At 49.4% G+C, this 21,589-nt stretch overlaps 1 protein-coding gene across 5 annotated transcripts in view; it reads left to right on the top strand.

Annotated features, from left to right (window-relative positions):
• Positions 1-20,923, top strand: part of LLGL1 (LLGL scribble cell polarity complex component 1) — an 87,090-nt gene extending 66,167 nt beyond the window's left edge. For all 5 annotated transcript variants that reach the window (XM_033166614.1, XM_033166615.1, XM_033166611.1 and 2 more), the window contains exons 12-23: positions 1,844-1,997; positions 3,821-3,925; positions 5,775-6,067; positions 8,156-8,309; positions 9,430-9,583; positions 12,208-12,491; positions 13,049-13,313; positions 14,371-14,485; positions 16,187-16,281; positions 18,163-18,286; positions 19,119-19,198; positions 20,369-20,923. In XM_033166614.1, the coding sequence (XP_033022505.1) occupies positions 1,844-1,997; positions 3,821-3,925; positions 5,775-6,067; positions 8,156-8,309; positions 9,430-9,583; positions 12,208-12,491; positions 13,049-13,313; positions 14,371-14,485; positions 16,187-16,281; positions 18,163-18,286; positions 19,119-19,197 (1,822 nt within the window). In that variant the 3' untranslated portion in view covers position 19,198; positions 20,369-20,923. The remainder of the gene's footprint in view (positions 1-1,843; positions 1,998-3,820; positions 3,926-5,774; positions 6,068-8,155; positions 8,310-9,429; positions 9,584-12,207; positions 12,492-13,048; positions 13,314-14,370; positions 14,486-16,186; positions 16,282-18,162; positions 18,287-19,118; positions 19,199-20,368) is intronic.
• Positions 20,924-21,589: the final 666 nt, after the last annotated feature.

The following is a 21,589-nucleotide window of genomic DNA, read 5'->3' as shown; positions in this document are numbered from 1 at the left end:
CTCTGCTTTTTAAGATGCTGTCTAGGTTTGTCATTGCTTTCCTCCCAAGAGTCAGGCGTCTTTTAATTTCGTGACTGCTGTCACCATCTGCAGTCATCATGGAGCCCAAGAAAGTAAAATCTCTCACTGCCTCTCACTGCAAGGATTAGAGAGGCCGTAATAAACAAAAGTGCTTCTTACAACTGAAATGTGCAATGAGTCCCTTGTTATGGCTTCTTTTTTCCTGGTTGAGATAGCAGAGTGAGGGGGAGAAGACCAGAGAAATCTATTCCAAAGGGGTGGTTTCTCCTCCCTGTGTTTTCCTTCTCCTTCCCAATTTCCGCATTTCCCCTCGTCATGTGGAGGGGACTGTTATAAAGCCCTTCGAGTCGCTGTTGCCAAAACCAATTGCAACCTGATCTCTTTTTCTTAACTCTGCTCTCTTTTTTCTCTCGCCCGCCAAGGGCAATCTGGTAATATTTGGCATCTGCGCCTCCCAAATTCCTCTCCAGCGTGCGGAAATAAAATAAAATAAAAACTGGACTTTTCAGGTTTCGCTTTCGAGGGGCAAAGGGGGAAGTCGGGGAGGGATCAGATGACTGGAAAAGTGTGTTTGCAAAAAGATCGCATCTCTTCTGTGCACGGGGCAGAGTTTGGTTTCATAGTAGTGGGGTGAGTTAGCAGAGCTGAATATATTAGCTGTAATACTGTCAAGGACAGAGCTGTGAACATATCGGCACGCCCAGATTCTTGCAGCCGGAATATTTTGTGGGGAAATCACTTTTCTTCTGCCAGATGAGCTGTGGTTGTGTTGTTGATGGCGAACCACATCTGCCATCATCCTTGACCACCGTTAATGCTGGCTGGAACTGATGGGAATTGTAGTGAGACAGTACCTGTTGAGTCAACGGTTAGCCACAACTGGCCTAGGCGCCAGATGAGAGTCTGTAGTCCGTCCCTGCGCAGGAGGAGAAGAGTTTGCAATTTATCCCTTGCCATTTGTAAAAAAATAATAAAAATGCTTCTGGCAACAGGTTCTGCTAGGTTGTGCCACAATAAGCATGCACACCAGGTGTGGGGGGAACCTCTGGCCCTGCAGGCATTACTGAGCTTCCACTCCCAGCACTCCACACCCAGCAAGCATGGCCAGGGATGATGGGAGTTGTAGTTCAGCAGCGCCTGGAGGCCGAAAGGTTCCACGCAGCGGGAACAAGTTGCAGGTTTTCCGCCTTGTGGGATATCTTGGGGAGAAGAAAAGTCTAAGGAGTTGACCCTACACAAATCCAGAGCGGAGTCCCTAAGGCAGTTGGGTGGCGCCTTGTACGCCTCCTTCCAGCAACTCCTGCAGCCAAGATGGCGCCAAATGTCTTGCTCTGCTTTCCTTTGGACCCCATCGGCGAGGCCAAGGGGGTGAGGAGGCTTGGCATCTGGGCAGCCCAGGACGTCCTTACACACTGCCCTAGCTTGCACCCTGGGGAGGTCACTTGGGTGCTGCTAACACAGCGGTTTGACTTCACCCTCGGAGGCGCACTCCATTGCCTCTTGAGACAGATGCCGGCAAATTCCTTTCTCGAAACCCAAGCTAAGAGAGTCCCAGGTAAGAACACGAGAAGCTGTGGGAAGCAGGCCCATCTGGTTCAGCTTCCTGTTCTCACAAGTGCCTCAACTCCGGGGATTCACCAGCCCACGAGAGGGCTCTTGTTGGGTCTCAGGCCTTGCTTGTGGGCTTCCCAGAACGGGCATCTGGTTTGGCCACTGTGAGGACAGGAGGCTGGCCTGGCCTGACCCAGCAAGACTCTTCTCACGATCTTACGGATATTTTTCCACAACCAGCCTTTGCCCAAAACAACCTTCCTCTCCACAGGCATGAAGACGGCACGGTCCGGTTCTGGGACGCTTCGGGAGTCTCCCTCAAGCCGCTTTACAGGCTGGGCACGGCCAACATTTTCCAGACAGACTGTGAGCACAATGACAGCCTGAATCAGTCTTGTGAGGAGGACTGGCCGCCCTTCCGGAAGGTAACAGCCCCCCCCCCAATGCCCGCGCTCCGGTGGTAGGGGGTCAGTGTTGTGATACATCCCAGGGGGGCAAGTTGTGAGACTGACCCCTAGGTAGGGACGAAGCCTGCGTGCCCTCCTGGCTACTTGAGTCCAGGGGCACATTGATAATATGCGATTGCTCTCCAGCGTGAAGAACAACACACACAAGCCATTAAGGCTAAAAACTACTTTATTGCAGATAAAATGCAGAGTATGTCTCTGCTTGCCAGCTCAGACAGTCAGAGCTGTCCATAAAAGCGTCTAGCATCTCAAGCCAGAACCGAAAGTAGATTACAATAGTAAAGTACAAAACATCACGTGTGTGGGAAAGCTGGAAGGACTAGTGGCTTTCCCACAGAATAAAACAGACACAGTCATGTGAGCCTCGCTGCTGAGGCTTTTGCAGCTCGGCTTGTAATAATAACACAACAGTCAGATGGGGGGCTCTTTGTTCATTGGGGCAGAGTGACTCCTCTTGGCTCACAGTAGCTCTGTGTCTCTTGAGCTGTGCAGTTCAACAGGTATAGATAGAGATCTTCCCGTTGCCTTCCACCCCCATCGTTCAGCCCGGACACTGAGGTCCAACTCTGAGGGCCTTCTGGCAGTCCCATCACTGCGAGAAGTGAGGTTACAGGGAACCAGGCGGAGGGCCTTCTCGGTGGTGGCGTCCGCCCTGTGGAACGCCCTCCCATCAGATGTCAAAGAGATAAATAATTTTACGAGCTTCAGAAGACATCTGAAGGCAGCCCTGTATCGGGACGTTTTTAATGTTTGATGTTTTAGTGTGCTCTTTTATCTGTTGGGAGCCACCCAGAGGGACTGGGGCAACCCAGTCAGATGGGCGGGGCACAAACAACAACAACTACAACTACGACAACATGAACACAACAAACAACAATTGTTACTGTTACCTTGCTTGAGGGAGAAATCTTTGTTTTATGCCTACAGTCCAATAGCAGGTTACCAGTAAGTCCCTCTTCCCAGAGAGTTCTGGGAATTGTAGCTCTTTCAGAGGAATGGTGTGTGTGTGTGTCTCTGCTCCCTTAACAAACTACAACTCCCAGGGTTCTTTGGGGGAACCAACGGCTCTTGCATGAGGTAGGTTTTGGTTTTGAATGCACAATGCTGATGGAGCCTCAGAGTGGAGAAGCAGCTTGATCTGTGTTGATTTCTGCTACATCGGTACTCGTTATCTTGTCTCACTCGTTTCTATTTAAAATCTGTTCTCTTTTAAAAAAAAAAAGATTTGGCTAATGCTTGTGGAATTGTGCCCCCATGTGGAGGAAGGGAGCCACTGCAGCTTTTGAGCTGGATGCAAACTTTCATGGTCTGAAACATTGCGGTTTGTTTTTTTTTTAAAAAAAAAAAATGCAGAGCAAACATTTGCATGGTTGCTCATCAAGTGCAAGGCATCTTTCCCACCCCAGGCCCTTTTCAACCCATGGACTGTGGGGAGAGGGGGCTGTGTTTTCAGTATCAACCAGTTTAGGAAACTTTGTCCACGCACAAAACAAAATAAAAAATTCTTTCCAGTAGCACCTTAGAGACCAACTAAGTTTGTTCTTGGTATGATCTTTCGTGTGCATGCACACATCTTCAGATACCACGGAGTCTGATGAAACACTGCAGAAAGAGGCGTGTTGTGAGCCGTCCTCTACTCCCATCATACGAACACACGCTCCAATATATACAGCACTTGACTGCTCTCTTCTTACAGAGGGAACTGTGTGGCTCTGATCTTCATATCCTTTGCTTCTCTCTCTCTTTCCCTGGAAATGAATGAATGAATATTTGTCCTCCAGGTTGGCTGCTTCGACCCTTACAGCGATGACCCCAGGCTGGGGATTCAGAAGATTGCTCTGTGCAAATACACAGCTAAGATGGTGGTGGCTGGCACAGCAGGGCAGGTAACTGGGAAAGGCGTAATTTTTTTCTGAACCCTGTGATGCAATCCCTCCTAACCTGCCCACACCTGCCTGGCCCGGAAGCTTTAGCTGGTGCCGAAGGCAGTGGCTGGGCAAAAGGTGAGGGCAGGTGGCCAACAGCATGTCAGACCTCTGCTTAAGCAACCACACTGCCATGCTGGGTTCCAGGTTATTGTGCTGATACAGTGGTACCTTGGTACTCAAACTTAATCCGTTCCGGAAGTCCATTCCAAAACCAAAACGTTCCAAAACCAAAGGCACGCTTTCCCATAGAAAGTAATGCAAAATGGATTGATAGGTTCCAGACTTTTTAAAACAACCCATAAAACATCCATTTAACATGAATTTTACTATCTAAGGTAGGGGTGGGCAACCTAAGGCCCGTGGCCCAATGCAGCCCAATCGCCTTTTCAATCCGGCCCACAGGTGGTCCTGGAATCCAGCATGTTTTTACAGAGTAGAATGTGTCCTTTTATTTGAAATGCATCTCTGGGTTATTTGTGGGGCATAGGAATTCGTTCATTGCCCCCCCCCCCAAAAAAAAATATAGTCCGGCCCCCTACATGGTCTGAGGGATGGTGGACCTGGCCCACAGCTGAAAAAAGGTTGCTGACCCCTGATCTAAGGAGACCATTGATCCATAAAATGAAAGCAATAAACAATGTGCTGCATTCACATAATCAATCAATCAATCAATCAATCGGTAGCTGAACTGGGTTCCACACAGTGGGGGGGGGGAGCCACAAAAACAAAAGCGCAATAGCAAAAACAGACAGACCTCAGCGTAACACTCCAAATGGAAGTGTGGCATTCAAATTGGAACACTCAAAATGGAGCATGTCCGGCTTCTGCAAAGGGTTCGCAAACGGGAACACTTAATTCCGGGTTTGCAGTGTTTGGGTTCCAAGTTGTTTGAGTACCAAGGCGTTTGAGAACCAAGGTACCGCCGTATACACAAAGCCCTGAATTACATGGGTCCAGGATACTTTAAGGGCTGCCTGAGCATAGGATGGGAGAAAGAGGCAGGAGCTAAGTCAGAATGCTCCGAGTGTATTATATGTAAATAAACGTAGATTAGCCAAATGCTGAGCTACTGTTACGCAAACTGCACATACTCTGCGGATCCCTGAGTGTGCTGATGTCTCCAAGGCATCAGTCGCTGTGATGTTTGGGTTGGTGAAAGCTTTTGAAGCTCCCGAACTATCGACCAGGAGGGAGAGAACATGCCGGTTGGGCATGTGTTTCTGCCAGGGTCCTACACAAGAGTAGGACGCTCCTAACACAGGGATGATGGGAGTTGTAGTCCCAAAACATCTGGAGGGCCGAGTTTGCCCTATGCCTGTGCTAAATGAACCATGGAAAGAGAAGAAGGGAAGTCATCGATATTTTAAGGATGGTTAAATGGGTATTTCAAATTGTAAAACAAAAAATGCAATAAAAATGATATGGTTGAATGGTTCAGTTATTCAGACAACGAAACGTTCACCATGCATATAATTCATTCCATGTTTTTGGCAAAACCAGTATTGATCTGCACATGGCACTGTAATATGTTTTTGCTTGTTTGAATGGTTATTAGTCAATCTTCATTCAGCTATTATTCTAGTAAATTCCCTTTTATATTTATTAGCCAGTTTGTGGTGGTTTGGTTTGGTTTGGTTTAGTGTTTGCTAATAAAGCCTTAAGTCCATCTTTGAACTGTGCGATTGGTGACTATGCAATGACGGCTCCTGTGACATAGGGTCATGCTGCGCATCCCCATGTGAAACTGAGAAGCGGCTTCCTCTTGTCCCTGATTCCCGTCTTTCTGCCCCCCCCCCCCCCGTGACAGGTGCTGGTGATGGAGCTCGCCGACGAAAAGTCGGAGCACCTGATCAACGTGGCCGTGGTCGACCTCCTCCAGGACCGGGAGGGCTTTACGTGGAAGGGCCACGACCGCCTCGCCCCCAAGAACGGCTCCCTCGCCTTCGCCCCGGGCTTCCAGCCCAGCATCCTCGTCCAGTGCATGCCCCCGGCGGCCGTGACGGCCGTCACGCTGCACTCTGAGTGGAACCTGGTGGCTTTCGGGACCAGCCACGGCTTCGGGGTGTACGATTACTACCGGAGGAACTCTGTGCTGGCCAGGTAGGGAGTGGGGGGGGGCAGGGCGAGTTTTAAGGTGAAAGCACCGAGCACATTCATTTGAATCCTCAAGCAATTGGTATCCGGGCTCAATTCAGAGTGCTGGTTTTGAGCCTATAAAGCAGGGGTAACTGTAAAATTAAAGGGACCCCTGACAGTTAAGTCCAGTCGCGGACGACTCTGGGGTTGCGGTGCTCATCTCGCTTTACTGGCCAAGGGAGCCGGCGTACAGCTTCCAGGTCATGTGGCCAGCATGACTAATCCACTTCTGGCGAACCAGAGCAGCTCACGGAAACGCCCTTTACCTTCCCGCCGGAGTGGTACCTATTTATCTACTTGCATTTTGACGTGCTTTCAAAGTGCCCCATATCTTGTGGTCATCACCTGATGCCCTTCTTTGTGTGCCTCCCCTTTGGAGGTCTGGAAGGTGGCAACGGCAGAACCAGCCGCCTCGGTGGTGGCTCCTCACTAGCGGAAAACGGGAATGCCATCTTTAGGCAACAACTTTCCCCTTTGTAGGGGCTTTCACACCTTAATTAAAAGGGTGGTTTTGCAGCCTCTTTTAGCAGAGTGGGTTCTGTTAGTCCTGCCTGTTACAGAGCTACACTCCCCACTGCTCCCGGAAGAGAGAGATTGGACATAAATTGAATCATAGAGTTGGAAGGAACCACAAACACCATCTAGTCCAACCCCCTGCAGTGCAGGAATCTCTTGCCCAACACGGGACTTGAACCCACAACCCTGAGATTAAGAGTCTCGTGCTCTGCCAACTGAGCTATCCCGGGGTATATAGCTCTCTGATGGGAACGGGAGTCCTGCAAAACGTCTCAGCACCCTTAACCCAGTTTTCCTTTGGGGGAAGCCATGGCTGTTCAAAGTGGCACGCTGCTGCTTTAAACGTACAGGAATCCCTCGTTTTACGGGGGGGGGGGGTTCGGTTGCAATGATTCTGCGTAAAACCTGAAAGTCAAACCCTTGGGAGCCTCCCCACGACCAGCAGCCCCAGCGTACTCTTTTCATGCTGGCTCCTGTGAGAGATCCTATTTCCCCCTCCCTCAATACTTCCCCAACAGAGACTCTCCCTAGGTTTCACTGACAACTAGGATGAATCCTTCAGTGTTCACATGGGAGTTGTCTCTGGGGTACCTCAGGGCCCTACGTTTGAAAACCTCTTGCCACCTATGGGATCTCCCTACCAGGGTTCCCAACTACTGCAGTTTGCCTTCATTTTAGGCAAAAAAGTGGCACACTTGGCTTCACTGTCCAGCCCTCTGTATGACAGGAGAATAAGCAAACAGTTCCCTCTTCTGCAGGAAAGCTTTGCTCTCTCCTCTTAGTCACACCTCTTAAGGTACGGATACACTGCCACAGTCAGCGAACGTTTAAGCACATTTAACTTTTATTAGGTAACTTGAAAACATGGATGTCTCGGGTTATTACTGTACAAATCTTCTCATGTAATTCAGCTCAGTTATAATATTTCCTGCATCCCTTTAGCAATGGTAATGACCTTTCCTCCCATTCCCCAAAGCCTAACCTCCCCTTTTCTCTCTCTAATCCTCCACCCCCAACTGCGAAACCCCCAACTGCCTTTCAAGGTTGTTCCTCCTCCTTTCAAAATGCCAACTAGCTCCGCCTCCCAGGGAACACCTACCTAACATGGGAGTGAGAGGTTAACCCCTGATGAACCTGAATCACCAGCAGGCATTATTCCGCCACAGCTCCCCTTGGAGTTACCTGGTGCAAAGAGAGCTTTTAAGTGCTCTGCCTTGCCAGAAAGTGGGGGGGGGGGTCCTCAGTATTGCACCTCTGGAAGCCTGTGGATACTCGCACGAGATCTCGCGGGAACTGCGGTTGCCTTGCGGGAGCGTACCAGAGCTGGTGCGCCGAGAAGACCTTGTGAGGAAGGTCTTTATAGCTTTTGCAGTTAGGTGTAGGCAGAATCAACCTAGAACCTGGGCAGAACTCTCCACCGTTGGGGGAGGAGGTCCAGGGGCGCAACGGGGCTGCAGAGAACGGATCCAAAGGCTGCTGGCTTTGTCGCCCCGGAGGCTCCTGACGCCTCCTCACTTGCTGCTTTCTCTCAAACAGGTGCACTCTGCACCCCAACGACTCCCTCGCCATGGAGGGGCCCCTGTCTCGGGTGAAATCCCTGAAGAAGTCTCTCCGGCAGTCCTTCCGCAGGATCCGCAAGAGCAGGGTGTCCGGGAAGAAGAGGGTCAACACCAGCAGCCCCTCGAGCAAGGTGAGTGAACTGGGGCACATGCCCAGTTAGGAAAGCTGCGGGTTCGAGTTCTGGGTTGAACCCTAACAAAGGTTTGGGAAGGAGGGGAGGAAGGGAGAGGTTGAGGTTCTGGGACTGATGTGTAGGCGTGGCACCAGCAAGGGAAGGGAGCCTTTTCATTTCCCAGTTTTGGGGGAGAGATGCTTCTTGGAAGGGGCTGCACCTCAGAAGGCCCTGATTGGAGAAAAGGGAAATGGCTCTGTCTCCTGGGGAGTGGCGGAGGAAGGCTCTGCGCTACACGGGGTGGTGAAAAAACCGCCCTGGGGGCGGGGCATCGTGACGTCACAGTGTGACGTCATGACAGAGTGCGCCTGGGCGAAATGTCGCGCAGGCACACTCCATCGGCGGGCCGCTGCCACTTACACAGCCCCCTTTTAAACCGCAGAGCGAAAAGGCAGCTTGTGGGGCTGCCGAGTGCTATCGGTGGCTCCCCGCCGATCGCGCACGGCAGCCCCACAAGCCGCCTTTTTGCTCTGCGGCGCAAAAGGGGGCTGCGGAAGTGGCGGTCTGCCGACGGAGTGCGCCTGTGCGAAATGTCACGCAGGCGCACTCTGTCGTCGGGCCGTGCGCTGCTGCTCCCAGGGTGACGGAGGGAGCGGCATCGCGTGGGAGTGGCGGGAGGGGCCGCCGCTTGTCACCCCCCCTCCCCTGTCACCCGGGGCGTACCACCACCCTCTAGCGACGCCCCTGCTCCTGGGGAAGAGGAGTCTGGCAAAGGCAAAAAAAAAAAAAAAAGAGTGGAGAACAGCTGCCGGTCAAGGTAGGTAGCATTGGGCTGGACCAGGGGGGAACCCTTTGGATGTTGCTGGGCTCTGACTGGCTCCCAGTGGCCCCCCAGCCAACAAGGCCAGTGGTCAAGGATGAGTCAGAGTCCAGCAGTCTCAAGAGGAGAACGGAATACAAAGATGCGGCAAACGGAAGATAAAAATGGGCCAAACCAGGAAGTCCTGGAGATAGTTGGGGATGGATGGGGATATCTTAGAGCAGGGTGTCGTGGAACTGTTTTTGAAGCATCACTCTAACTGTTTCTCATCTCTGGCGATGGCTTGAAACGAATCTGCCTCCCCCCTCCCCCCGTCAGGTGCAGGAGGCAAATGCCCAGCTGGCTGAGCAGCCCGGCCCCCACGAGGTGGAGATGACCCCTGTCCAGCGGCGGATTGAACCCCGCTCGGCCGACGACTCGTTGTCGGGAGTCGTGCGCTGCCTCTACTTCGCCGATACCTTCCTCCGAGACGGTAAGGCGGAGGAAGAAGTTGCAACACGGGTGGAAAGGGACCGGATTCCGGGTTGGTTGGGACTCCACTTCCCCGTCAGTACCAGACACCCATGTCCGGTGGCAAGGGATGATGGGAGTTGTAGTTTGACAGCGCCTGAAGGGCACCTGGTTGGGAAAGGCTGGAAGCATCAGTCCTGGAACTGGTCACTTGCCACGTTCGAACCGCAGTTTATTCCGCTCTCACTACATTTTGCAAACCCTTCGTGCTGCATTATATTTGAGCTTTCCTGTGACGCAAAAGCCACTTCTGGAACTAAAGTTCTCGTTTAGTTCTCATTTTCGTGTTACAGTGGTGCCCCGCTAGACGAAAATAATTCGTTCTGCGAATCTTTTCGTCTAGCGGTTTTTTCGTCTAGCGAAGCGGCAGTGCAAACCGCGGTTTTCGCTAGACGGGGAAAAAAATCCGTCTTGCGAGGCAGCCCCATAGACAATTTCGTCTTGCGGGGCAGCCTTCTGCTAGACGAATGCCTGCGTCTAGCGAGTTTTTCGTCTAGCGAGGCATTCGTCTAGCGGGGCACCACTGTACTTACTTCCGGGGGGGGGGGGAAACCCCATTTGTAAACAATATGGAAATGAGCGCTAAACTTGTGCTATTTTCCACTATAGTTCCACTATTATTAAAAATAATAATTAAATTTCTATACTGCCCTTCATCCGAACACCACAGAGCCGTTTGCAATATAAAAACAACAATACATAACAACAAACAAAAACAATACCCCACGCAATTCCTCAGTTTAAAAGGCCTGATGGTTTAATCCGCCAAAGGCCTGGTTGAAAAGGAAGGTTTTCTCCATGAAATGGAGGCGCCAGGCGAACTTCCCTGGGGAGAGCATTCCACAAATGGGGAGCCTCTGCAGGAAAGGCCTGTTCTTGTGTTGCCACCCTCCAGACCTCTCATGGTGGAGACACATGAAGAAGGGCCTCAGAGGATGGTTGCAGGACGCAGGTCAGTTCATATGGTGAGAGGCAGTCCTTGAGGTATTGCGGTTCTGAGCCGTTTAAGGCTTTATCCATCAAAACCAGCACTTTGAATTGGGCCCTGAAACTAATTGGTAGCCATTGTAGTCGGGCCAGGATTGGTGTACCAGTGGTAGGCTACCTCAGGTTACATACGCTTCAGGTTACAGACTCCGCTAACCCAGAAATAACGCTTCAGGTTAAGAATAGGGTTGCCAGGTCTGCTTCCAAAAAATAGTGGACAAGCGGGGGTGGGGTGGGGTGTTAAATTAAATTAAATTAAATTATATATTTTCTTACAAACATTTTAACACATATTAAAATACCATTTCATCGTAAAGCTTTTGAATTAAAAAATGTCCACTATTTTGTGGAAAAAAATAGTGAACATAATATGAAAAAAGTGGACCGTCCACTCAAATAGTGGACACCTGGCAACCCTAGTTAAGAACTTTACTTCAGGATGAGAACAGAAATCGTGCTCTGGCGGCACAGCGGCAGCGGGAGACCCCATTAGCTAAAGTGGTGCTTCAGGTTAAGAACAGTTTCAGGTTAAGAACAGACCTCCGGAACAAATTAAGTTCTTAACCCAAGGTATACCACTGTAATAGGTTCAAACTGTCTTTCCCAGGTGAGCAACCTGGCCGCTGAATTCTGTACCAGCTGAAGTTTCTTTTTTCTTTCTTTCATAAATTAATTTATTTGATTTTTCAAATTAAAGTTTTACAGAGATAATATCAAACATAAATAATAAAAACAAGATTCCAACCAAGGATTCTCCTGGACTTCCACCCTCCCCTTTGTGCGTCCTGTTCTAAATCATTTCCTCCCGCATCTTTTATGATGATCCAAATCTTTTACATCTCCATTGTATCCCAAATTCACCCTCAAACTACAAGTGATATTCCAATCCTGCTAACAATTTTAGCTGTTTACACTGGTCATTAAGACAAGTTATAAATTTCCCCCTTTCCTTATTAAAATTTTGGTCTTCCTGATTTCTGACTCTTCCAGTCATTTTAGGCATTTCAGCATAGTCCCATCAACTTGATGTGCCACTCTTCTCTGGTCGGGACTTTATCTTCTTTCCATCTCTGGGCCAATAACATCCATGCAGCCATGGTCACATACATATAGTCTTTTCTGCTCCTTCGGGATTTCGGCACCTAGAATTCCTAAAAGGAAGGCTTCAGGGTTTTTTTTTATAACAAAAGTTATTTTAAACATTTTTTTCAACTCTTTCTATATCATTTCCCAAAATCCTTTTACTGCCTTACAATTCCACCATATGTGATAAAAGGTTTCCAACCCAGTTCTGGAAATATCATGAAAACGGAATAAGCTACCCTGTGAACGCAGCCCGTGTGATTTTTTTGTCCTCTACCAGGAGGGGCACAACACACTTTGATCTTCCAGGAAGCCCCTCTGAGCAAGAATCTGCCGCTGACTTGGAAAGCCCAAGTGAGGAAGTTCCTTGGCCCTTTGTCACTTGGTGTCACACTCATCACTTAGAATCGTAGCACTGAAAGGGTCCTGGGAGGTCTTCCATCCCACCCCTCGGCTCAGTGCAGGATGCCATCTCTCACTACCTGTCTTTCCCCTCCCCTCTCCACCCCTCCCCAGCTACGCATCATGGGCCCACCATGTGGGCCGGCACAAACTCTGGCTCGGTGTTTGCCTACGCCCTGGAGGTCCCTTCGCAGGAGAAGTTTTCCGAGCGCTCGGTGGAGGCGGTCTTGGGAAAGGAGATCCAGCTCATGCACAGAGCGCCCGTGGTGTCGATCGCCGTCTTAGACGGCCGGGGGAACCCTCTGCCGGAACCGTACGAGGTCTCGCGGGACCTGGCCAAAGCCCCCGACATGCAGGGCAGCCATTCAGTGCTCATCGCCTCAGAAGAGCAGTTCAAGGTAATCCTGAGGGAGGGGCAGGATCTCTAGCGGTGTGAGAAAGCTATTTGGGTATCTACTGCCCTTGGGGGCCACCGGCACCTCAATCTTACGAGGGCTGAGTCGGGGAGGTTCACGAAAAGTGTCCTCAGCATTCCTTTTTTTGAGAGAGAGAAAGTTATGAAGAAGGCCAATGGTGACAGCTCATTCAGAGTGAAGGCAAAGCATTGCCCTCTCTCTCAATTGACTGCCTGCCAACTACTTCTTTCTCCGCCTCCTTTGTGTCAGCTCCCTGCCTTCTACCCTACCAGTAGCAATAGGCACCGGGCTGATTCTAACAAAACATGGGTGGGTGCCGTTGTCCTGCAAGTTTGGCAAAGGTGGCTGCTATTTTGCCTTGAGCTTCTTGGAACGAGAGAGAACATGCAGTTGTTTCGGAGAAAATAAATCAGTTTTCTGAGAACCGGCTCCCTCCTGAGCCAGGGAGGGTGGAGCTTCATCTGGGCGGGGCTAAAGCCTTGCGCGTCCTCCTTGCACACACACACACCCCACTCACTTCCCGCTGTCTCCCACTCCAGGTCTTCACGCTGCCCAAAGTCAGCGCCAAAACCAAGTTCAAGCTGACGGCCCACGAGGGCTGCCGGGTACGGAAAGTGGGGCTGGTGAACTTCGTCAGCGCGGCGTGCGAGGACTACGCAGAGAACTGCCTCGCGTGCCTCACCAACCTGGGGGACATCCACGTCTTCACGGTGCCCGGTCTGCGGCCGCAGGTGCACTACGACTGCATCCGGAAGGAGGACATCAGCGGAATCGCCTCGTGCGTCTTCACCAAACACGGGCAAGGTGAGCCCGGCGGGTGCGAGGAGACACTGGGGCAGGAAGAGGAGACTTAGACCCGGAGGGAAAGGGCAGGCGCCGTGGGGCAGGGACACTTAGACCTGGGAGAAGCTGAGAATGAGGAGGCACCATGGGGTGGGGCAAGTTAGACCAGGGGTGATCAAAGAGTTGGAGCAGGTGAAAGGGGTTGGGGGCTTGTTTAGGTTGAAGCAGCCTTCCAGATATTCTGGACTTCCAACTCCTATCAGCCCGAGCCAGCACAGTTGTGAACACACCCTTATTTTTATCTTTTGGAATTAATTTGTTTGGTTTTTCAGATTAAAGTTTTACAATCGCATATGCAACATAAAAACGACAATTCCAAACAGTCTCCTGGACTTCCCTCCTCCCCTTCGTGGGTCCTCTTGTCAATCATTTCCTCCTGCATCTTTTATGATAATCCAAATCTTTTACATCTCCATTATGTCCATTAAGCTACAAGTGTTATTCCAACCCTACAAAGATTTTAGCTGCTTGTAATGGTTTTTAAGATAAAATTATAAATTTTCCCCATTCCTTATTAAAATTTTGGTCTTCCTGATTTCTGATTCTTCCGGTCATCTTAAGCCATTTTGGCATACTCCATCAACTCCATCTGCTATTCTTCTCTAGTCGGGACTTCTATCTTCTTTCCATCTCGGGCCAGTAATATCCACGCAGCTGTGGCCGCCTACATAAATAGTCTTTTCTGTTCCCTTGGGATTTCGGCACCTAGAATTCCTAAAAGAAAGGCTTTGGGGTTGGTTTTTTTTTTTAAGAAAAGGTTATTTTAAACTTTTTTTCCAACTCATTATATATCATTTCCCTATCATTTCAGTTGTGAACGCTTTCACTTTAACCGTCAATTTTTTAAAAAGATCAGTGTGTTGCAATAAAAGCTGTCAGGTTTCCCTTCCGGTTTTATGGGTAAACAGAAGTCAGTGTATTATGGTATACTAGGGAAGTGGATTCTGCTGGTGGGGCCACGTGACTCCCATCGGGGACAGAGACTGATCAGTGTTGGCTCCCTCATCTCTCTCTGCAGGCTTCTATTTGATCTCTCCGTCGGAGTTCGAGCGATTCTCCCTGAGCACCAGGAATATCACGGAGCCACTGTGTGGGCTGGACACGAGCCGTGTGCACGACTTCACCTGCCTCGGGTAAGTGCAGCTCTTTAAGCGGCAACAGTGGCTTGGAACGAAACGATTGGGGTACCACCGTGACTTCAAGTGCAGGCAAAATATTTCACAGTAGAAGGGGAAACTTGTTTTGTACATAGCTGGACTATCTGCAAACCTGAAGGGGAAGCTTTGTGTATACAGTCAGGATGCTGTTGCTTTGCTGAACCTCAGCGGGCACAGAATTCTGCTTCCTGAGAATCTTGGATCCTTTTTTTTAAAAAGAGAGTCAAGTTTCTAGTCCTTAAAGCAGCAGAGGAAGATGCTTGGAATTGTTGAGTTATAGAAATCAGTTAACGCCGAAGGGGGAGAAATCACGCAAGTATGTTCAATTTGCATATTTTGTGCAGGCTGCAGGATTTGGCGTGCCTCACTGCAGAAGATTTTAATCGCCTTTGCTATCGTGATCAGATGTTTGTTGTTCCTTCGGATGCAGTAAACACAACCTTGGCTACAGACTGAGAGGGCAGCGTGCGTGTTAAAACGTTGACCCTCGGTTGCAAACCAGAGGCGTTGTGAAGTCTGCACGGTCGACAATTGCGCGAATTGCTTTTTTAAAAAAGTAATTAATGGCCAGAAATCTGAGTCTCTCTTGCAACTGCTACAAACACCTGCAGCTGGTGTTTGCGTTGAAAGTAAAATTGGTTTCTCATCCAAATAGCGCTTGGGAAGTCGAGAAGTGGGTGGGGGAAGAGATCTCGATCACAACCATGATAGGAGCAACGGTTTGACGTATGGGTGGGGAACCTCAGGCTAAAGGGCCAAATCCAGCCCTCCAGGCCTCTTATGTGGCCCTCAGGAATCTCCCTGGGCCACACCCCTCACCAGCTCAACCCTGCACCCTTCTTGAGTGCTTTTGCGTAGGTGGAACGTGCCCTTAAAACATCACAATGCCTCTCGCATTATGGGGTGCGGGTGGCATTGTGGTCTAAACCACTGAGCCTCTGGGCTTGCTGATCAGAAGGTTGGCGGTTCGAATCCACACAACGGGGTGAGCTCCCGTTGCTCTGTCCCAGCTCCTGCCAACCTAGCAGTTCGAAAGCACACCAGTGCAAGTAGATAAATAGGTACCGCTGTGGCGGGAAGGTAAACAGTGTGTCCATGCACTCTGGTTTCTGTCACGGTGTTCCATTGCGCCAGAAGTAGTTTAGTCATCCTGGCCATATGACCTGGAAAGCTGTATGTGGACAAACACCGGCTCCCTCGGCCTGAAAGCGAGATGAGCGCCGCACCCCATAGTCGCCTTTGACTGGACTTAACCGTCCAGCGGTCCTTTACCTTTTACCTTTAACTAATGCCTCTCGCTTCCCTGAATGGAGGCCGAAGAGTCTTCATTTTGTTGGGGTGGAATATACCCCATTGTATGGAGAGAAGGAATCACCTCTGTTGCTCCACCCACTTTGCTTTTGGCCCCACCCACTTCCCCCTCTATCCCGCCCACCAGTGGAATGTGGCCTCCAGAATGTTGCTGAGGAAAGGATGCGGCCCCTGGGATAAAAACTCTTCCTCTCTCCCGGTTTAAAGCCTACCTTTCCTCCCATCATACCACAGTTACTTTTCTCTTGAGGGGTCCTCACCGCTGCTATTTTATTTTGCTTTTAATAAACCGTGCTATTAACTAATTGTTTGAACAATGTCCTGTCTAGTCTGGAAACAATAAAGGCTGCTCCCTTGTCCTTTCAGGAACAACTTCACAGCAACGCCGAAACTGAACCAGGCCAATGGGACTCACGTCCTCCAAGGATCAGAGGCCAGCCATTCCCTTGCCAGCAGCGACCGTAAGGGAACGGCCCAATTTCCTAATCAGTGTTAGGGAATAGTGAACAAAATGGCTTCTTCTGATTTTGCCGCCATTGCTGAAGTTCTGGTGTAACCTTTCCCAGTAGCTTGAGGGGAAAGTTAAACCGCTCGGTTTCAAAACTGCTTTATCCATCACAACAATTGTGATGATTATGGCGTGCAGCTGATGAAAACCCCAGAGTTGAGATTGTGAATTTGGGGTTTTCATCAGCTGTACGCCATAATCATCACAATTATAACAAATAAAGGCTTGACATATCTCGCTTTGCATGTCATGAGTCTATCTCATTTATTAGTTTCACCTTTTAAGTTGAATTACTGAAAGAAATGAACCTTTCCACGATATTCTAATTTTTCGAGGTGTGAATGACCCAAAGCGGGGCTGGCAAGTCCAGAGGCCTGATCAGGTCCACAAAGCCGTTGTTTTTGTTTGTTTTTTAGAGTAGCCAGTCAGAGCCCATCTTCCTCCTCACAGCACTGAGGTGGGATGAGAGAATGAAACACCTCGTGTTGACCCAATGCTGCGTTGTGGGCCTGTATATACCTATGCCTATCTATGTATGTGTGTATGTGGTGATTCAGACACCCGAGTGTGTGTTTGGTGGCCATTTTGTCCTCAAAACACCGCTGGCATGTGGCCCTCGGACGGTTGGCCATCCTTAAATGCGGCCCCTCTGGCTTGAAAAAGTTTGTCCACTCCCACTCTGGAGAGACCTTTTTTGACGGAAGACCGCCGAGTGGAATTAGAAACAAAACAAAAAGCGATGTATTGGGGCATTGTGGCTTGCCCATTGTAGTAAATGGCCCAGCAGCAAAGTGCTCAAGGGAAGGAAGACAACAGATGGGTTGATTTTCTAAGATGATGCTGACTGCTGCTGCTGTTTCCTAGGGGATATGTCTGCTGTGATCCCCGCTCTCCAAATGTCAGCTGCTGGGAGAGCGCTGTGCTGCTCAGGTCTTGTTTGGGGTAACTGTGCCCCTGAAGGACCAGGTGCGCAGCCTGGGAGTCATTTTGGACTCACAGCTGTCCATGGAGGCGCAGGTCAATTCTGTGTCCAGGGCAGCTGTCTACCAGCTCCATCTGGTACGCAGGCTGAGACCCTCCCTGCCCGCAGACTGTCTCGCCAGAGTGGTGTATGCTCTGGTTATCTCCCGCTTGGACTACTGCAATGCGCTCTACGTGGGGCTACCTTTGAAGGTGACACGGAAACTACAACTAATCCAGAATGCGGCAGCTAGACTGGTGACTGGGAGTGGCCGCCAAGACCATATAAACCAGTCCTGAAAGACCTACATTGTCTCCCAGTATGTTTCCCAGCACAATTCAAAGTGTTGGTGCTGACCTTTAAAGCCCTAAACGGCCTTGGCCCAGTTTACCTGAAGGAGCCTCTCCACTCACATTGTTCAGCCTGGACACTGAAGTCCACCTCCAAGGGCCTTCTGGCGGTTCCCTCACTGTGAGAAGTGAAGCTACAGGGAACCAGGCAGAGGGCCTTCTGGGTGGTGGCACCCGGCCCTGTGGAACGCCCTCCCACCAGATGTCAAGGAGATAAAACTCTCTGACTTTTAGAAGAGATCTGAAGGCATCCCTGTTTAGGGAAGTTTTTTAATGTTTTATGTTTTATCGTGTTTTTAATATTCTGTTGGGAGCCGCCCAGAGTGGCTTGGGAAACCCAGCCAGATGGGCAGGGTATAAATAATATATTATTGTTGTCGTTGTTGTTGCTGTTGTTGTTGTTGTTTGTGGGTTTCTGCTAATGGCCATATGGTGAGGATAGGAGGCTGGAGGAGATGGACGGGCCTTTATTCTGATCCATCAGGGCTCCTCTTAGGTTCTTCCCCCTTTCTCCAACCGTCAGGGTCTCCAGATGAACACCAAGCCTCTTTTTCTCCAACGCCAGTTGATTCACCCAATAACAGCATCGATACCCCACTGGATACCACCGGAGACATCACCGCTGAGGAAGTGAAGGATTACTTGGCGTAAGTCTCCACCCTCATCTCAGATCTATCTCTGTCTAGCCTTTCCATCAGACTGCCTCTGTGGGAGGGAGAGAATCAATCTTAGAATCGTAGAGTTGGAAGGGGCACCGATGGTCATCTAGTCCAACCCCCTACCATGGCAGGAAACTTTTGCCCAACATGGGGCTTGAACCCACAGCCCTCAGATTAAAAGTCTCGTGCTCTACTGACTGAGCTATCCCAGGCTTACTCCCATCAACTTATCCAAAAGCCCAGCCCCTGAGCTGAGCCAGCTTGTCAATAGGGGAGCAACTGTTTAGAAATTGGTGGCTGGGTTTTGGTTTTGATTATTCCTCTTCAGTCCCTGTCGCTTTCCGCTTGTGTGTCATGTGTTTTTTTCAGATTGTAAGACACCTTGTTTTGATTGTATGTAAGCTGCCCTGGGGGCCTTTTTGGCTGAACAGCGGGGTACATATGTTCTAAAAAATATATCTATCTTTCTATCTATCTATCTATCTATCTATCTACTACAAGGCATGATGATGGGAAGACCTGATAACTTCGCCTTAAACATCTGTGAAATGGGCGAGGAGTAAACCTAAACAAACCATTCCAGTGATGGTTATTTAGTTTAAAATGCCTTTTTTTCTATTTTAAAAAATCTTACGCTTGATAATGCTTGGTTCCCCTGATTTGGATATTGAAAGGAAAACCTCCCTGTTCAGTGGCAGCATATCCCCAAATGCTAGGGACAAAATGATAACCATCTCTGCCATGCCCTGGGTTCTGTGAGGCAAAAGCGCAGACTGAAAATATTTTAAATAAATAATGTTAAAATCCCGATCTCTCGCAGGCCATCGGAGGAAGCAGAGAGAAATCTGAGGAACATAAATGAGGACGAGGCTCGTTCCCTAGGGATCTTGATCAAATGAGGTACGTTCTGTGAAGAGGAAAGAGTCAGGTTTCTAGGCCTCAGGTCTTGCCTGTGTAATTTTTAAGCCTGTTTTTGTTTTCCGAGGCTAAGGTTGAAGGGTCGGAGAAGAATGGGGGTTCTGGTTTAGACTTCAGGGCTTAGCATAGGTCAGCGGCAAGAAACCACACTAGACTTGCAAGTCCCCTGGATTTGACCCAGGAGTCAATTTTGGGTGAAACACCTTTGCCATTCCCACACCTGGCACCCGCTGTGGCGGCAAAGGCAGGTTTTCCCTTTGCAGCTGCAACGGGAATCTTTGCTGCACTTAATGGGAAACGCTTGACATCACGTGACACGTCCCTGAAGTCATGTGGCAGTCAGGTGACTGATTGCCATATGACTTAATGGTGTGCCTGCCTGCATGTAACTCTCTTTCGGTTAACAGCAGCAGAGCAAATTTTGCAACGCCAATTTGACTTAAACCTAATGCAGGTTTGGATAGGGTTGCCATATTTCAAACAGTGAAAAGAAAAGCTTTTTTGGCAACATCATTGAGATTTTTTAAGTTTTGCCCAAAGCTTTTCCCCTGCAAAAAATAAAAATAAAATGCCTTTTTCTGCCATACATCTGGATTTTCCCAGACATAAATCTGGGAAATTCCAGATGTATGGCAACCATAGGCTTGGATAACATTCTGATCCTACTGATTCTGTTTCTCATTCATTTTATTGCCATTGCAATGTTTTGGGTTTTATACCTGAAGGAGTGTCTCCACCTCCATCGTTCTGCCCGGACACTGAGGTCCAGCTCCGAGGGCCTTCGGGCGGTTCCCTCACTACGAGAAGCCAAGTTACAGGGAACCAGGCAGAGGGCCTTCTCGGTGGTGGCACCTGCCCTGTGGAACACCCTCCCACCAGATGTCAAAGAGAAAAACAACTACCAGACCTTTAGAAGACATCTGAAGGCAGCCCTGTTTAGGGAGGCTTTTAATGTTTAATAGATTATTGCATTTTAATGTTCTGTTGGAAGCCGCCCAGAGTGGCTGGGGTATAAATAATAAATTATTATTATTGGCAACTTGAAAACTAGGCAGAGAGTGTAGGCTTTTCAAAATAAGGAAACTGAAGTTTTGTAACTGGATGTGTCTAGTTGCAGAATATCCAGCTCATAATTTTGTATTCATTCTGCAGAGACTACACAAGGTCCCACTGGCCTGTTTTGGCACTCGACACCCCCCGGGGTCAAAAGACTTTTGACTGTGTGGATAACAGACCGTTGGTCTTTCCCATTCCTCTCCTTCCAGAGACCCTGTTCTGAATTTTCTTCCTTTTTCTTAATTACAAAGAGTCATAACGTTTTTCTACCGCACGGCCTGGAAGTGGACTCATGAGGAAGATTTCTTCGCGCTGGGGTCTCCCCTATCACCTCTTCCTCAGTACCTCTCCCAAGTTTGCAATCACCAACTTCTTCTTTTAAAAAAAGAAATGAAGAAAAGGAAAATGTGCCAACATCTTCGACAGGACCAAGTTGTCTCTTCCGTTGCACAAAACACACACACTAAAACTCTTAAAACCTTTTTCTAAAAAAGCAAAAACGAGACACAAAGTGGGCCCATGGGAGGGGCCTACCTGTGGCGTCAGGATCCCACCGAGACTGAACCAGCCTCTCTCTTTGGCCGAGGTATCATCATCAAACTTTGCACGAAAAAGGAGCCTTTTTAGATATATACAGACACACTTGACGGATGGTTTTGTTTCTGCTTCCTGGTACACCTCTCTGAAACCTCTTGGGATCGAGTGGCTGAATTGCTCTGTTTACATACTTCCAGATTCTCCTTTCCCCCTCTTTTCTGAGAGCTGTTCCACCCCATCCCACCCTACTTCTGGCAACTTCTTGCATCAGCCGGCTGGGGAAAACAGGCCTTGATCGCATGGCAAAATGCCTCCCACCTTCGTGGTGCTAGTGGGGAACTCTTTGGAGAAGAGCCCAACCTGAAGAAACTCTTTTGTAATTCTGGTGGAAAGCTGTTATTTTGTTCTTGGCTTGCAGAGAACATTTCGTCTAGCTGGGCAGGTGGTTTTTCTTTCAGCGGTGCAGCTGTACGAATTGGGTGCGCGCGAGTGTGTGTGTTTCTCAAGAGGCAGGTTTTTGGGAAACGGATCCTCGAGGAAACCTACCTGCAGCTGCACATCTTCCCTCCATGCGGTTGAGGTTCTAACCAGCCGCTCAAGAGAGCTCTTGTTACCTCTGCATGGCTGCAAGCTTCGCACCGAATAAGAAAACGTCCGAGTGAATTTCCTGCGCCTCCTGTTTGATGGCTTCCCTTGATCCTCCTTTTCTAGGAACTGTGCTTTTTTTTAGGATGGGGGGGAGGAAGGAGAGGTGCATGAGGGGACACTGGAATTGTGTAG

This window comes from Lacerta agilis, chromosome 13, assembly GCF_009819535.1.
Source record: "Lacerta agilis isolate rLacAgi1 chromosome 13, rLacAgi1.pri, whole genome shotgun sequence".
NCBI classification, from domain to species: domain Eukaryota; kingdom Metazoa; phylum Chordata; class Lepidosauria; order Squamata; family Lacertidae; genus Lacerta; species Lacerta agilis.
This window is presented reverse-complemented; position numbering and strand designations above follow the sequence as displayed.